Here is a 13931-nt window from a genome sequence, read left to right as displayed (position 1 = left end):
TATATATATATATATATATTAAACATGCATGCGTACAGTATATACAACTACGTATATATTTACATATAAATATATGTATATATATACATATATATATTTATATATATAAATATAAATAAACATCTACTAATATAAATATAAATATTTATATGTATATACACATGCATGCATACATCTAACAAAGTTTATTATACAGCAGCAATTGCTGCACAATTGCATGCATGCATGCATGCCGCTGCCTGCTGCTGCTGCTGCTGCAGTTGCATGCATGCATGCAACTGTGCATGCATGCAACTATGCATGCATGCAACTATGCATGCATGCATGCATGCGACTTCTTCTTCAATGCATGGAAGGCATTCTTTCACCTTCCTCAGCTGCTGCTGCCCTGTTGCTGCTGCTGCTGCTGCTGCTGCTGCTGCTGCTGCTGCGTAATTACTTGGATGGTGCACTAACCATCCATAATGCAGCATTAACAACATCATCATGATTAACAATTGTACTTTCTTCTAATTCTTTTGCATAAGGAGTAGGTATATCTTTTGTACATAAACGTACAGGAGGAAGTAATAAATCCTCATAACAATTCTCTACTACCTGCAGCAGCAGCAGCAGCAACAGGAGCAGCAACAGCAGCATTAGCAGTAGTATTAGCAGTAGTAGTAGCAGTAGTAGTAGCAGCAAGAAATTATTTCATTTAGTTTTTTCTTTAGCCCTCTCGCCCAAACCCTAAACCCTAAACCCTAAACCCTAAACCCTAAACCCTAGTTTACGTACCTGAGTGAATATTTCTGCACCGATTCCTCCCGTTCTGCTGGATTCATCAAGAATAAGACATCTTTTAGTTTTTTTTATGGATTGTTTAATAGTATTTATATCTAAGGGTTTAAGACTAATTAGATCAATAACCTCTGCATCTATATTCATATTATTATTGAGGGTCTGTGCTGCATGCATAGCAACATGTCTTAATTTACTATAAGATAAAATAGTTATATCTTTTCCTTCTTTTACTATTTCTGCTTTATCTAATTGTTGTGTATAAGGTAATAAAGGTATTTCTTCTTGTATACCATACGTCAATACATGCTCAAAAAATACAACAGGATTATCTTCTCTTATTGCAGACTTTAATAAACCACGAGCATTACGAGGAGTACTGCAGGCAACCATCTTTAAACCGGGAATTGCCTATATATATACACACATACACACGAAAAAAAAAAAAAACCCTAAACCCTAAACCCTAAACCCTCATAAACCCTCATAAACCCTCATAAACCCTCATAAACCCTCATAAACCCTAAAAGTCAAAAAAATCATAATTAATTAAATATTGTTAAAAAGAATATAATAAACACTAAAAAAGTCTTAAAAAAATAAAAGGGTTTATAACATTATTATACACCCGAAACCCTAATACTCTTTGAAACCCAAACCCTAAACCCTAAACCCTAAACCCTAATATGCATTATTTCTGTGAATTATTTGCACAATCAGGCGACTAAATACAAGTATACACCCTCCATAGAAACAGTATTTAGAGATTAGTGTTTAGGGTTTAGCTTACGAGTAGATAAGCCTCAATTCTTTGTGAATGTTCAGGACCTAATTGCTTGCCTACCCCTCCTGGTCCTCTAATAACAAGAGGAACATTAAATTGACCACCGCTGGTTGCTCTTAACATTCCTGCATTATTAGAAATCTGATTAAACCCTAGAAGAAGAAACCCCATATTCATACCCTCTACTATAGGGCGTAAACCATGAATTGCTGCACCTACACCTAAACCTAAGAATGTATTCTCGCATATTGGGGTGTCTAGACACCTAAAATTACCATAACGATAATGTAAATCTTTTGTTGCTTTATAAGAACCACCATAATGACCTACATCTTCTCCTGTACATACATATATATACATATATTATACACAACAAAACCCTAAACCCTAAACCCTAAACCCTAAACACTAAACGCTAATTTTCAATCGGACACTTTATACACCATAAACCCTAAAAACACCAACACACTCTGTACTGTAGCACTTCCGATTGACCGTTTAGGGTTTAGTTAGGGTTAAGGGTCTAGGGTTTATATAGGGTCTATTTAGGGTTTGTATACCTATAACACAAACCCTCGGGTCTCTCTCCATCTCCTCCGCCATAGCCATATGAAGGGCTTGATACAAAGAGCGCTTAACTGTCCATTCTTTAACACTTTTACCATTTACGTACTCTCCTGATACAACGGCTTCACCCTGTATACAAACCCTAAACCCTAAACCCTAAACCCTCGTAAACCCTTGTCTTGTAAATTCTTAGCTTTTAATGACCGGGGAAGACATACAAATCATATATTGGAAAGGCAAACACTAAATAATAAACTCATACACAATTAGGACACCTAACACGCAAGCCCTATGCTGTAAACCCTAAACCCTAAACCCTAACCCCCGTTAGATCCTCTAATCGGTGAGGCCTGCTTCCTATGTCGCATTCCCTAAACCTTAAACATTAAACCCTGAAGTTTTTATTTCTCAGTCTCTATGCCTTCTTATAGGAGTGTTTATTAGGGTTTAGATGTTAGGGTTTAAGGTTTACTGGGGTTTGTTGGGTTTGTTGCGCCTTGAGGGTTTGGAGGGGTTTGCTGCCGACGCGAGAAGAAGAAGGGAAGAGAGGAAAGGAGGGAGTAGCCCTCCCCTTAAAAGTGTTTACGATGCGGTAGGCAAGAGCCTCATCTTTAATAGACAAAAAAATAAGAAGTAAAAATATAAAGGCATGATGAATACACCCCATTGCTGCTGGGGGGGAAGAAGGAGTCTAAACCCTGCTGTAGTATACAGCAGAATCAGCTGGCTCGCAAAAAAAGGTTTAATTAAGCTCACACACAAGAGGAAAATGGCCAAATCGCACTATACTTTAAACCCTAAACCCTAAACCCTAAACCCGAGACACAGGCACCAGCACTGCAACAGGGAGCAGGCAGCATAAGAGACAGAGAGATACAGACTCAAACAAAGTATTTATCTTCATAAAACACATTTTTGTGAACAAATAACACCCTTTTTGTCGACAACTCTGAACCCTAAAGCCTAAACCCTAAACCCTAGCTGGAGCTGTCGGCCGCCGCTCGGGGAGCTGGAAGCCTCAGCCCTACAGACCACTGTCTGCGTTCCCGTCTTCTTCTCCCCTTTTCATTAAATTAATTGAATTTATTCCCTTCGCTTAAATTACATGTCTTTAAATGCCTATTTCAGGTGTACGTATAGCCCACGCACTGACGAACAATCCACCAATGGCAAAGATACATGTAAATACACAGACATAGGCATACGCTTACCGATGTTTTTGTAACCTTGTTTCTTCTTTTCCTTCATACCTTTTCTTCATTTTTATATTCATAACAAACAGAAAAGTGTACTTCTACAGCTTCTTCTGATAGAGGAAAAGAACAAGGCTCCCAGCCACGTGTCTTGCAAGTGGGGCGTACGTACAATCCAATCCGCCTACGCATTATTATATTTCATTTTCACATTATAGTCGTTTCCTCCTGCAACGGTTTAGAGCGAGAGGCTCAGCCAGAGCTCTAACTGGGCATGCAAGGACCTTTTAACGGGAGCCTCGTCTAGCTAGCCGCAGCTAGCTGCAGCTAGCTAGATGTAACCTGACTTGTTCGGAGGAGCTACTGGTTCTTATACTTGCGTGCAGGCTACATACAAGCTCCCAACTAAGTGTTCATCAATGACTGGAAGCAGTGTTTGTGCATGCAGCAAAGGCAACTTTGTTGGTTTTTCGTGTGGGGTCTCTGTGCACCACCAGTTGCAGAGGGGCTTCCTTGCAAGCCATTTGATGGCACTTCACCTCTCCCCTATTGGCAGTGCCGTGGGCCACCGTTACGCGAACTATTGGAAACTGTGACGAGCAATCAGCTGGTCATAGACTCCCGTGATTGTTCTTGTTATAGCGGCACATAGCTACACTTGACTACGCGAATAGATAGGCACTAAGGGGGGGAAAATCTTTTAAAAATATCCAAAACATTAAAGCTGAAAATTATAGCCTCGTCAAGAAAAGGAAAAGAAGCAGAGGCAGACTATAGCACTTGAATTCTACGGACAGTGAGTGTGTGGCGATCATATAGCGCAAGAGCTCATCGCCCTATAGAGCCTGTCATGTACTTTGCTACTACGAATGCATTAAGATTGGGAGAGGTACTTACTCCCGCTACTGCTGCACAGAACAACCTAAAATTTCAGCGTTGCGTTGCATAACAAACAGCCGTTTCCCCTGGTACCAGGAGAAACGCCGGCTAATCGAATTGTCACCGTGATGGTATTATGACAACCGTGGGGAGTTGACCCAGTATAGAAATCGAAGGAGGAGTAGAGTCAAGTTGTCCTTAGTCCTGATGTTTTTCGAATGGCAACCAAGGGCTTAGCCACCCGCTCGAAACATAATGCAATGCATTGAACACACCGCCGGACTAGCCCCAATAGTTGTTCCGATGTGGTGGTTCACACAACTTGAAGAAAATCGAGCAGAACTGACCATTGGAGTCAGTTCTGCTCGATTTTCTTCAAGTTGTGGGAACCACCACCACATCGGAATAACTATCGCGCTTCTGGACACAACCCGGTGTTGGCGAACAACAAAGACGGCAGGCAAATACGCATCGGCTTCTATCCCCGCAAAACAAAAACTAATAGTGAAACAGACGTTCCTGATAGTGTAACTCGAATATCTCCCCTGTCGTCAAACAAGATCCTGTGATGATATGGGCCATTCGGAAGTACCCGTTACCTTGTACACTTGCACGTGCACATGCTCCCATTCTCTCGTTGTACTACCTCAACTTCCTTCTTCATGCGGCTGCAATTGTTGCTAAGGTCAAAACTGGTCGAGAGATGGAGCGCTAAAATACAAAATGCGGTACCTTGTGGTACATCTGTTCTGCTCCGAAGACTAGACGGTGGACCTGCTGCTCGCACAATAGTTGTATGCAAAATGTACAACCAGGGAGAGTTCTGCTAAGTTTCTTCTATGCGGCCTGAGATAATGGAATAACACGAGGCCACGCATCGGGAATCTCGTCAAACCATGGGAGATTCTCAAACAGGGCTTAGGCACAGCCTTCCGACGTTCGAACAGATCTGGTCGGGCACCCTGCATGGTATCCTAGGACTACCGTGACATCAAACTGCTTAAGAGGAGGATCTGAGTTCTTCCGGCAGTCTTTAGACGTCCTGCGGTCAGCACATCAAGCGCCTGGCGATGCAAGAGAGGAGGGGCCCTGCCAGGGGTGTCAACCCACCGTGCTGCAACCCAGGGTTCTACAGAGCCCCCCATATAAGAAAAAACAAGCTTTGTGGGCTCTATGTGCAAGCTCTGTAGAGATATTGTTGCTGAGACGTTGTGGTTGTGTACCATTTGTGTACTAATCTATCCCCGGTCAGGGGTTATCTTCCGAGTTGAAACATAGTGACAGACATTGCCCACGCCATGCTAGACGTGCCTTCGTGACTGCAGGCACTAACACTTTAGACAATTTCCAAAGACTTCTTCTTACAAGCTCGCTGCCTCCTAATGCTGAGTAAGGATTCATTAGCCAACTGCATGCGGACCTGCAAACGTCGTCCAGAAAAGGTTTCACATTCGAAATCTATGTGCCATGTGACGTGCCAACTACTCCTCACTTTGATATTTCCCCTCCTCTGCCTAATTCCATGGAGTATTTTGTATCCTTTTTCTAATACATTTAACTCTTTGCAATATCCTCAAACATGCGCCAAGCACGGTTAAGTAAACACACCACTGCCGCTCGCCGGCGGACATAAGGGGGTGTTAAGTATGCGCTGAAAACCCACAAGGACGCTTGAAATGGCTTGCCAAAAAAACACAAATAAAATGTTTCAAGAAAATATCAAAACAATTTAAATCAAACTTTGTAGGACCGCCAGCACACGAACGCAAAGAGCTGGAGTTCTACAGATTCACAGCATTGATGGCACACGGACGGCACGGTTGTCTCAACTCCAAAGCAGAGCCAGTTGGGTCTACAAAGGTATTAATTTTAAGTTAATCAAACAATTTTTAATATTTTTATATATTTATTTCTGCTTTACAGCAGGAAAAATACTAATTTTGTGTCGAGACACCGGACTGCTAGCTGCAGCTCCAGCTGCTGCTGCCACGACGCGCGACGGCGAAGTCGAGAGCTTTCCCTCGAAAGTATACTTGTCACTTTCTTTTTCAAGAATAAATTTATAAACTTCCCAACAAAAAGAAGGCCAAATAGGTTTAAATCTCTCACTCTCTCCTTCTTGTTTCTCGGTTGCTGCAGCGGCAGCAGCAGAACGCAACTGGTGCCGTTGTACGCGAATAGACTGCACTGAGGTGTGCATACGCCTCAGCCTCGTTAAGCTCTTCATATTTAATTCCTTCTCGTTTAAGGCAATTGTCATTAGAATCAGAGGAGGTCCGATTTCAAATTCTCATTGGGGAGAGGCGCGCAGGAAGAAGGGCCCGGAGGAGAGGCTTCGTCAGCGGGCCTACGTTCTGGGGTTTAGGGATTAGGGTTTAGGCTTTGGCGATAACCTTTCTCCCTTTGTTTTCCCCCTCCACAACGGAGAGGAAGGTTATGGTTGTGACCTCCTCCTTCTCTACTAACACCCTCATACAATAGTATCTGTATCATTATCTGTAGTGTTACATACATTACGTTGACAAAAAGAACCAGGTGTATGTACACCTCAGCCTATTCCCTCTCGCAATGAGGCGGATGACGCGGCGAATATTTTCACTTCTCCTCTTGGCTTTTGGAGGACTTTCTCTCCCTGCGGATTCTTCTTCTCCTCCTCCACAAGAGGCCGTCAGCTTCTATCAACTCCTTAAACTGCACAAGTAAAACACAGCAAAAAAAGGGCATAATAAAAAGCAAATGCATGCAAAACATTATTCATCTACATGAGTGTTAAAACACTTCTATTTTCTTCATTATATTGTGTATTGTAGTGTAGGTATGCCATCAGGAATATAACACAGATAAGAGCGAGCAAAGACATAAAAAGAAAAGGGATTAACGAGGGGAAAGGAACGAGTTATATAAACCTTTTATCTATATCTTTATTTTTCTTTATTTATTTTTTTTTTCTTTGCTGTGCAGGGGTGCTAGTGACACCGATGTAAAAAGAGCTTATCGTAAACTTTCCTTAGAGCACCATCCAGATAGAGTTAAGGCAAGAGATGGCGACGCAAAAAAAGCAGAAGAAATTTTTCAACAAATAAATAAAGCTTATCAAGTCCTCTCGAGTAAGAGGGGGAAAATGTTTTTTTTTCGGTTTTTTTCTGTCTTGTTTCCTCCTGTCCTTAGTCTTATTCTTTGTTAATTGGATTGTAGTCTTCTTATTCTTTCTCTCTGTATGCACTTTCCTGCATCTTGTTCCTTGTTTATTTAATATGTACATATATATAACTTTATTTTCTCTCATTTGTTTGCTGATGCTGCAGACAGCCGCACTCGCCGTTTGTTTGATACTTACGGTGATCTATTTGAGACCCAAGAAAGTTATTATGATCATATAGAGAAACATTCAATAGATGAACTTTATTTTTATAAACCTGGGGTGTATCTACTGCATGCACCTAATTTAGATCCTTTATTACGTAATTCTAAATATTCATGGATCGTTGGATTCTACCAATCAGGATGCGGCAGCTGCGAGAGAAAAGTAAATAGTTAAATACAATAACTTCCTTTTTTTATTATTTCTTTCTTTTTTTCCGTTATAGATGCTATGTTTTGTGTTTTGATTTCGTCCCTTTCTTGTTGTTTTCCCTGTTGCTGGCTTCGTTGTCATCATTCTTGTTCTGTTCCTTATCCCCATTCTTATTCTTATTCTTATTCTTATTATTACATGTTATAAGTATTCATCATTATAGATATGTATATGTACATATATATATACAATTTGCCTACTTCTGTTATCTCTTTGCAGGTTTCCTTCTTCAGCGCCTTGGGGGCAGCAGCACAGAAGACAAAGAAAGTTCGCTTAGCAATGGTTAACTGCATGGTTTCTCATCTTTGTCATTTCTTTGGGATTCACGAACTTGGGCAAATTCTTTTATTTCCTCCTAAACAAGAAGGAGGGGGTGAGTCTGCCAGGTTTATACGAGCTAGGACTTGTATTAGTCTTTATGCATGCCTGTTCTTCTTATCTCTCATTTACTCCCATCATTCTTTCCTTCTTGGGTTTATTTGTTTGTGCATGCTCCTTTTTGCGATTCTTATTCTTTACTATTCCTCAAGGAAATGTTCGAAAAAAGTTGTATACGTGGTGATGTAACTAGTATATTATTACTATAGGAAACAAATAGGTATTAAATGAAAGCCATCACCAACTACTTTAATTTGTTTCTCTTATTTTTTGTATCTAAAGATGTTGTCTGCGTTTTTTGTTCGAATTGATATATTCAGATGTATGGGATAGTCAGGAATACACAGGGCCCCTCTCTGTTCAAGCAATAATAGACCAAGCTTCAGAGCTGCAGCCGGTCTTCCTTGAAGAGGCATCCAGCGACCGTCATGTCAAGGAAGAACTCAGAAAACTAGAACCCTGTAAGCCAGGTTGCCTGAAGTTTCGGGCTTAGGGTTTAGGGTTTGGGGCGGTCTTGTGTGCAAACACGGAGGCAAGGACACAGCTTCTGTTGTGATGCTTATTTGCTTCTGTCTCCTGCAGCACGAGCAGTTTCAGGAATCACTGCAGCGTGGCTTGTTGATTACTACCGCCCCTCATGCCCCCCTTGCCGCCGTCTCCGCGCAGAACTTCGCCGCCTCAGCAGAACGTTATCTTCACAAATCCGAATTACTCTTGTCAACTGCGGTGAGACTAGGGTTTATGGTTATGTCTTAGCATATTTGAATTATCATCAGCGACTGCAACAATACCTAGGTTTAAAGTTTAGGGTTTAATGCTCAAGCAAGTTGCGTCACTCGTGTCACCTGGGGTAGTACTTCGGTTTAGGGTCTAGGGTTCAACAACGTAAAACTACTCTGGTAGCCCGGCTAGGGTCTACCGTTCAGGAATTGAGGCTTAAATCTAGCGAGACACAACGTAAATAGGATACAAAGAGGGGAGGAACCTATGAGCCAGTAACACGCGGATTCGAACAGCACAGCAATCGAAAAAAAGAGAAACGCTAGCATCATACACCGCTAAACGAAGGCACAGACAGAGGCAAGGAGACACTGCAGCAGGAGCAGAACGAAAGAAACCCAACAGATAAAGCACTTGTTGAGGAGAAGGAACAAAAGCAGAAATGATGTTGTTATTTGCAGATGTAGGCAGATGCGATGTTCCTCACTTCCCCTATCTGCGCCTCTTCGTTAAGCAGTAAGAATAGTCGGCATTTAGGTTGTTGCTGCCTTCATGTTTGTGTATATTTTGCTCTTGCTATTATGTTTTCTTTATGCCTTCGCTAAAGATAGAAGAAATGCAGTTGTCCACAACCGTAAAACGTCAACGCCAAACCCTAGGGTGTGATTGAGGGTTTACGCTTTTGGTTCTTTAGTCTTCTCCCTGTGTTTTTATGCTTTTAACACTAGAGATTGATCAAACAAACGAACCCAAAGGTAGAGGAGCAAGGGAAAACGTAGCTTTCCTTGTGTTAAAAGCACCTTTGCCTTTGGGTTCGTTTGTTTGATCAATCTCTAAATATACGCTTGTGTTGGTTTCCTTCAGTTCGTTGTTTCTTTTTCCGCTGCGACAGCATCTGTTTTACTAATTTTCTTGTGCATGCAAATGAGGACATCCTGCTTTAATTGTTCGTTAGTGCCATTTGTTTGGTCAAATAAAGCCACATACAAAACAAGCAAAAGGGCATCAAATTAATCTGTTTTCTTTTGTCTGCTGCAGCAACAACGGTCTCATACGAGCACATTCGCTTCCGCACACTACAGCCGATCACCCTGGCGCAGCAACAGTTCAAATTGTTGCATTTGTCTTCAACTCTGTTTTGGGGTTGTCTCCTCCGCCTCTACCCGATGAAGAGAAGGAGAAAGAAGACAAAACAAACATGCAGCGGGAAGAACTCTAACCTGAATGCTGCATTTCTAATTTAGAGTTACCTCTCCCCCAGCATTTGCATTTGCCTATCAACTGCCGCACTCCTCGCAACATAGACCGGGAAGAAGGCAAATAGAGATAGGGGAACAAGCCTATATGCACAACGAAGACAACTAAATAATCGGAGTGCATATAAGTAAACAAATTGCAGGCGAAGATAAGGATGTTCAGCTCGAGAGTATTGACACCCCACCAATGCAGTAACAACAGCCAGAGCTGCAGCTGCTGCGGTTGCGTTTGCTACGGCTGCCTATGTTTGAACTGAAGTGCTCATATGGCTGTGCAGCAAACGTAGCGGTGTCTGCTCTTGCTGCTGCTGCTGCTGATGATGCGGCAGCCTTCCGCGATGCTGCAGTGATTCCCTGCAATGCCTTGCAGGTGATGCAGCGGCAAAACGTGCAACAGAAGTGCCAGCAGTTTCGACACGCCTTCGATCTTATTAAAAGGATGTTGTTGAGTTTTATGTTGCTTCATGTTATTAACGGTGTACGTCGAAGTCTTGTATATTAGGCAACGGATGGCACCTTTTGGTATTGTTACGGCCTGTAGGTAGTAGCGGTACAAAGCAAAACCCTTCTATTCGTTTCCCTCTAGACAAAGGCAGCTGATAGAGGGAGCGGGCGAGTAAGCAGAAGTTGCGAACTCGTGGAGACACTGTAGCAGTAGCAGAAATTGTTAGATATCAGCTCCTGCAGCAGATGCAGCAGCAAGAGATTGTTCTTGCAGGTGCAGCAGCAGTAGAGTGTTCTTGTAGCTGCAGTCGCAGACATTGAAATAACGTGGGTAGGAGGCCAGATGCTCGTTTTGCTTGCCTACAGCTAGTACTCCTGGTTTCGGCGAACTCATGCTGAGGCGAATGAAGGTGTAGGCTGCTGCCAGTGGCTCATATACATAATCCAAACCCGTAGGCAACTTCATGATTTACTAACACCCATGTATCCCACAGGCCAAGAAGCCCCCACATTCGAGTTTCGTACCCTTTGTATCATAGTCTATTCGCTTTGGCACAGTGCACTTACTCAGCCTTAGTACGCAACATGCAGGGAAGTAGGAGGCCAGCAAGCAAGCTAAAAACGGTAAAGAACTCCCTAAAATGTTAGTGACTGCAGCAAAGAATACTTGATGGTGGTTGCATGCTGGGTTGTCTTGCTGCATGGGCTACAGCAAGGCACGTCACGTCGCAACTGTTAGCACACCATGGCCTGGACATCCACAGCGACCACAGACCTTTGGCCTAATATGGGTAGCCACCCTGGAGACTCAAACTGGAAGCCGGATGGTTCTTAAGAACTCCTACGTCAAGAATTTGGCTTCATTGCTGCAGATAATAGCCCTCGGGTTAAGGCCTAGAACCCCCGTTGCAGCACTACACCGTTGGTACTACCCGTTGCCGAACTGCACTGCATCGAAGTACAAACAACACATATTACATGTGAACACAAGCACTTTCGACAATTTTTAAAACCGTTCTGCTCGCGTTCTTGTTGACTATTAAAAGTGAGGAATGGCCAGATGCCGACTCTCGCCAGACTTACCTCCATCGGACACACACAGTAGTGGTAGCGAAAGGAAGCATCGTGCAAACTGGGCTAGACGAACCCCTAGGTATTCCTAGACATGTTAAATAAAGGAGTGCAATTTGAAAAGTGTAATACAGAAACAAAATTTCACAATTAAAAAGGTAGGACAAACAGTTCTTGGGAACGGTTGCATAGACACTGGACTGGAAACCGGCTGCACCCGACTGGTATTGTAAGTCCCTAGATACTGGAATGGAGTTAGACTCGTGCGCAAGGTTAAACGTCAAAAGGCAGTGAGCAACAGCAAAAATGAGTATTTTTGAGTAGATTATGAGAATTATTTGAGGCAAGATGCGTTTCATGCAAGCAGGCGTCACAACTGTAACAATGGTGCGCTTGGCTGTTAGATCGAATTAATTAGAGGAATCATATTAAACTTTCCGTGTGGTAGAATTGACCTTTAAATCAAATAAACCAAACAATCCATTGGATTTGGGTCATTGAAAATGACCACTTAGTGAAATAACTGCAAAAAACCGACAAAGTCCGCAACAACACCACCTGCCAAGCTGCAGACGACACCCATTCCACAAGACACGGCCCCATGAGTAGGCGTTGAGAAAACTTGGGTTAAATTATTCTTATAGTTAGCACGCACATTGAAAGCGCAGTTAATTTTGTTTTTTAATTGACATGGCTTGACTTTAGACGAAGAGCCCTCTGAATTTTTTTCCGCGTGCCTCTCTCGTCAGGTGTCTCTCTAGCTGACTTCGCGCGCCTTCTAGGCAAAACGCCTTTGGAAATGAAGTTTCCGAAGTTTGCTTTGGCCTTATCTAGCATTCTACCATGCTTACCGAATGGTTTTATCGGTTTTACAAGCGCTCAGAGCGCAGAAGTGCGCCTCTCGGGAGCGCAGGGATCGAACGGAACTGGGTCATTTTCGCACATCTACACCAACAATCCCAGCTCATCCCTTTCTGTCAGCGTTGATTCAAGCAGCAATTGGGTATCTTCATCTACTAACGAGCAGACAGAGGGGGAAGGCCTGCCCGAGTACACTCACCGCTGGTACAGGATAGGGAGGAGTCGTGCCGTACCGGTTGTATCACTTGTTGCCGTTTTTTCTGTTATAGCTGCCTTGTCCTTTATTATCGTTTTCTGTTTTCAACATTTCAAGAATACCTACAACACACGCATCGCCTACATAATGAGGAGACTCGCCGATGACCCCGAAGAGGGACCCTCGTGGAGATGCTATGTGAGATCAATGTTTATTATATGCTGTATTGGTTTACATAGACGAGAATCGCCTTCTCATATTGTAACGCCTATGCATATCCGGTCTTTGGGTAGAGCGGACGCCTTTCCATCCCCTTTTGCACGGTTTTGTAGTACGTTCTTGGACAGTTACCGTTGGCAAAATGGAATTTGGGTGTACAGGATGCTGCCGTTTAACGAAGGATTCCTTGGTAGTGCAATGTCCTACAAAGGGACAAGACAATTCCAGAAACACTGGTTAACACTCACTTTTGTTTCTTAAGCGGCTTCTGTACACAGGTAAATATATACGCTGCGCCTATTCATCTGTGGTAACTTGTAGCATTGCATACATATTACTGCTTATAAATGCATATATATATGTGCGCACACATGCCACGACTATATCTGCATGAGCATTCTGTGGCGGCAAACTGATTTACTTGCATATGTAAGCATACATCGATTTACATGCATCGAAGATATTGTCAGTATAGTTTGTGCTTGCTAATAGGGTATGCATGGATACTGGTTCCGGCATGAAGCTGTAGAGTTCTACTGGGAAGCGTTATATAATATTCCATGAAGTTAACAATATAAATGTAATGTAACTTAATTCTTCCCTTCGCCGAATGGTCCAGCTGGAGACTGACCGAGTCAGTTACGGTGGTTTTGCAGGCGGTGAGCAACCAAAGTTGTCGCTATCCCCTAAAAAGTAGGTGCCAAGCCCTTGGATTCGTTAATCCGCATACTTAAACACATTAAGAAGTGGCGGGCACGAAAGGATGGACCGTTGTGGTATTTCTAGGTTTGATGTATTTTTGAGAGGAAACACAACACCTTGTCCATGGATCAGGAGAGGGCTTTTGGGAATCATCCAGGGTACGCAAACCGAATAAGTAGACTGGGACTTCATTCTAATGGCATACACCCTTATTGTATGTGATTGGGCGTTGAACTGCAAATATGGGCAATAGCAGCACATGCTGTTGTAGCAGTGCACGACGTCAGACGAATGCACCGAGAGGAGC

At 42.8% G+C, this 13931-nt stretch overlaps 2 protein-coding genes across 2 annotated transcripts; one reads left to right on the top strand and one right to left on the bottom strand.

The window, feature by feature from the left end:
* Positions 1-435: 435 nt before the first annotated feature.
* Positions 436-3392, bottom strand: EMWEY_00042580 (pyruvate dehydrogenase E1 beta subunit, putative; the record flags this gene model as incomplete). The annotated part of the gene is made up of 7 exons (XM_013482778.1): positions 436-597; positions 778-1191; positions 1571-1902; positions 2125-2260; positions 2454-2484; positions 2884-2919; positions 3343-3392. 7 exons carry the CDS (start codon positions 3390-3392, stop codon positions 436-438), a joined length of 1161 nt encoding a protein of 386 aa, XP_013338232.1.
* A 3379-nt stretch (positions 3393-6771) lies between these two features.
* EMWEY_00042570 (DnaJ domain-containing protein, putative) lies at positions 6772-8970 on the top strand (the record flags this gene model as incomplete). The annotated part of the gene is made up of 6 exons (XM_013482777.1): positions 6772-6902; positions 7165-7310; positions 7509-7729; positions 7997-8150; positions 8476-8616; positions 8912-8970. 6 exons carry the CDS (start codon positions 6772-6774, stop codon positions 8968-8970), a joined length of 852 nt encoding a protein of 283 aa, XP_013338231.1.
* Positions 8971-13931: the final 4961 nt, after the last annotated feature.

The sequence above is a fragment of the Eimeria maxima genome, genomic scaffold (assembly GCF_000499605.1).
Source record: "Eimeria maxima Weybridge genomic scaffold, Emw_scaff765, whole genome shotgun sequence".
Taxonomy (NCBI): domain Eukaryota; phylum Apicomplexa; class Conoidasida; order Eucoccidiorida; family Eimeriidae; genus Eimeria; species Eimeria maxima.
Note: the sequence above shows the minus strand (reverse complement) of the source record. Positions and strands in the feature narration are given on the sequence as shown.